Source organism: Procambarus clarkii, chromosome 52 (assembly GCF_040958095.1).
Source record: "Procambarus clarkii isolate CNS0578487 chromosome 52, FALCON_Pclarkii_2.0, whole genome shotgun sequence".
NCBI lineage: Eukaryota > Metazoa > Arthropoda > Malacostraca > Decapoda > Cambaridae > Procambarus > Procambarus clarkii.
Window position 1 is genome coordinate 13,960,497 of NC_091201.1, and position 3,841 is coordinate 13,964,337.

The following is a 3,841-nucleotide window of genomic DNA, read 5'->3' on the forward strand; positions in this document are numbered from 1 at the left end:
TTTCCAGCTGGTGGCAAATGTTTTAGTCTGTGTGCTTGAAAGGCCTCCATGTGAGCGATCCTGGGTGTAGCAGCATGCTGCAACACTGGGTTCATGATGGGTCTTTGTATGCCAGGAACATCTTTGCCATCTTTGCTAATAGCTGTGTCGTAAGTGTATAAGCAAACTAGTGGAAACTTGGTTTACGTCCAGTTTTCACCAGATACATATTGTAGCAATTCAACATGCTCATGTCAACAAGATGAAAAAACACTTTTTTCGTCCACTTCATTGTTTTCTGCACACACTTGACAGTGCCCACCATCATGTCAGATTTATCACCCAAACGCATGTTGATATTAGAGTCAAGAACACAATCTGGCTAATATACTGGATCTTACGTTACTCGGTTCACCTTGTCTCTGTTCACCATTGTACCACCATGAACGGGTGTCAGCAAGGTCGCTTCTCTCTTGTCTTTCCACCTAACTGAGAGTATTTGATTACATTTTTTTAGCTCGCAGCCACCAACTTCAAGTTTATTGTCAAACACTGTCATTTCCCTTCTTCTTGGCTTTACTGTGCCAACCAATCCAGTTCTATTTTCAATCAGGAACCTAGCTAGCAAGAGACTTGTATAGTAGTTATCAGTGTACAAAATGTGGCCCTTGTTCATCCATGGTGCCATCAGTGACTTCACCACACTACCTAAGAAACCATGTTGGTCGTTTCCGGGAATGTCCACATCGCTAGCAGAATACCGAATCATGTGTAACACGTAACCTGTTTCACAGTCACAAAGAACAAAGGATTTCAATCCAAATCTGTTGCGTTTGGAGGGAATATACTGCTTGAAGGCAACATATCCATTGAAAAGCAAAAGGGATTCGTCAATCACCAGCATCTGAGCTGGTACGTAGAAATCTCTGAACTTTCCAATCACTACATTCATATAGTGCTTGACCCGCCAAAGTCTATCATCCTCTGTCCGGTCCTCATTACTTGCAAAATATAGACACCTGAAGAGTATCTGAAACCTGTCTCGGGACATATATTTCCCGAAGAAAGGTGTTGGAATAGTCTGGTCTTTGCTCCAATAATCAGTGATAGCGTGTTTGACACAGATCTTCATCAACATACATATTGCTAAAAATACATACATCTCACCTTCAGTTGTATTTTTCCAATGCTGTAATCGTGACTATTCTGTTATATCTTTTCCAATGAGATGAGCCGCATGAAGGTTCGTTTGATGTATGATATATTCCATGAGCGGCTCATCATAAAATGTTGAAAAATAATCCATGTCACACATGTCCTCACCATTATCCGGGAAAAGGTCTGTAATCCCAAAGTTTTTAATGTCAGAGGCAGGAATTAGAGGAATAAAATCGTCACCATCACGCCACACAAGTATACCTGGTGTCCTGCCAGATGCAACAGCGGCACGATGGCAAGGAAGTGTTGCACACCGTGGACCAGGAGCTGAAGCCCGTCTACACAAAGTACGGCCACTACATGAACGTGAGGTGAAAGCATGTGAACATGAATGTCTTGGTTCCTCATGTGGTGCCATGCGGTGGCACTTGACTGGGCGAGACAAATTCACGCCCGGTAACACCATGGTACTAGCAACAGGTGAGGATACACTAGGCTCTGAATCCACTTCACTAAATCAAGAAAATGAGTCACCTTCCTCTGACTCGTCGCCCCAAATATCCTCATACTCTAATAAGCGCAGGAACTGTGTGGTCGTGGGTGGACTGGAGTAGACACTGGGTGAGGTGGCACAGATGAGCGTTTAGGCCGCGCCATGGGAGGAGGCTGTATCTCATTTTCACTGCCTGTGCTACTATCATCGGTCAATTGCATGTAGTCCTTATCATTGTCAGAGTTATCAAAATCACTCCTCACCATCAGAAAATAATTCACTAGTTACTTGCTCGAGTAAGTGATTGCGTGGTGCGTGCTCGGGAGGCGTAGTGATCACTACGCCTCATATCAGAATCACTAAACTGTAGTGATTCTGATATGATTCTAATACGATTTTGTTATGATTTAGATACGATATAGAAATAATACATTTCTTAGATAATAATATAGATATAGTGGGTAAAATAGCCCACCCCGGGGCGAGTACAGGTACCGGGAGAGAATACAGGTACCGGGAACGAGAACAGGTACCAGAAGGGAATACAGATACCGGGAGCGAGTACAAGTACGGGGAATGAGTACAGGTACCAGGAGGCAGAGGTGACACAGGAGAACACTGTAGAGAGGCTGCTGGAGCGGGTCATTATAAGCGACACACAAGCGGTAGAGAAGGAAGAGATGGAGGGGGAAGGTAGATGGGGAAGAGTTTGTGGGAGGGTAATTAAGGGAACAGAAAGCGGGTGTTATAGACTAAAAAACGTATGGGATGGAGAGGGGGTGGGAGGGGTGAGAACAGCGACTGTGTTGAACACCAATACATGCCGTTGAACATCAATACCTGCCGTTGAACACCAATACCTGCCATTGAACACCAATATCTGCCAGTGAACATCAATACCTGCCGTTGAACACCAATACCTGCCGTTCAACACCAATACCTGCCGTTGAACACCAATACCTGCCATTGAACACCAATATCTGCCAGTGAACATCAATACCTGCCGCTGAACACCAATACCAACCATTGAACATCAATATCTGCCAGTGAACATTAATACCTGCTGTTGAACCACAATACCTGCCGCTGAACACCAATACCTGCCGTTGAACATCAATACCTGAAGTTGAACACCAATACCTACCGTTGAACATCAATACCTGCCGTTGAACATCAATACCTGCCGTTGAACACCAATACCTGCCATTGAACATCAATACCAGCCATTGAACACCAATACATGCCATTGAACATCAATACCTGCCGTTGAACACCAATACCTGCCATTGAACATCAATACCTGCCGTTGAACACCAATACCTGCCGTTTAGCATCAATACCTGCCGATGAACACCAATTCCTGCCATTGAACATCAATACCTGCCGTTGAACACCAATACCTGCCGTTGAGCATCAATACCTGCCACTGACCATCAATACCTGCCGCTGAACACCAATACCTGCCGTTGAACACCAATACCTGCCGTTGAACTCCAATACCAGCCACTGAACACTAATACCGGCCGTTGAACATCAATACCTGCCATTGAACATCAATACCAGCCATTGAACACCAATACCTGCCGTTGAACACCAATACCTGCCGGTGAACATCAATACCTGCCATTGATCATCAATACCAGCCATTGAACACCAATACCTGCCGTTGAACACCAATTCCTGCCATTGAACATCAATACCTGCCGCTGAACATCAATACCTGCCGCTGAACACCAATACCTGCCGTTGAACATCAATACCTGCCGTTGAAAATCAATACCTGCCACTGAACACCAATACCTGCCGCTGAACACCAATACCTGCCGTTGAACATCAATACCTGCCGTTGAACATCAATACCAGCCATTGAACATCAATACCTGCCGCTGAACACCAATACCTGCCGTTGAAATTCAATACCTGCCACTGAACATCAATACCAGCCATTGAACATCAATACCAGCCATTGAACATCAATACCTGCCGTTGAACATCAATACCTGCCGTTTAGCATCAATGCCTGCCGATGAACACCAATTCCTGCCATTGAACATCAATACCTGCCGTTGAACACCAATACCTGCCGCTGAACACCAATACCTGCCGCTGCACATCAATATCTGCAGTTGAACATCAATGCCTGCCGTTGAACACCAATACCTGCCGTTTAGCATCAATACCTGCCGATGAACACCAATATCTGCAGTTGAA

At 44.9% G+C, this 3,841-nt stretch overlaps 1 protein-coding gene across 1 annotated transcript; it reads right to left on the reverse strand.

The window, feature by feature from the left end:
* Positions 1-376: 376 nt before the first annotated feature.
* Positions 377-1,111, reverse strand: LOC138352126 (piggyBac transposable element-derived protein 4-like). Its single transcript, XM_069304387.1, has one exon. The coding sequence runs from the start codon at positions 1,109-1,111 to the stop codon at positions 377-379; it is 735 nt and encodes a 244-aa protein (XP_069160488.1).
* Between the last annotated feature and the right edge of the window lie 2,730 nt (positions 1,112-3,841).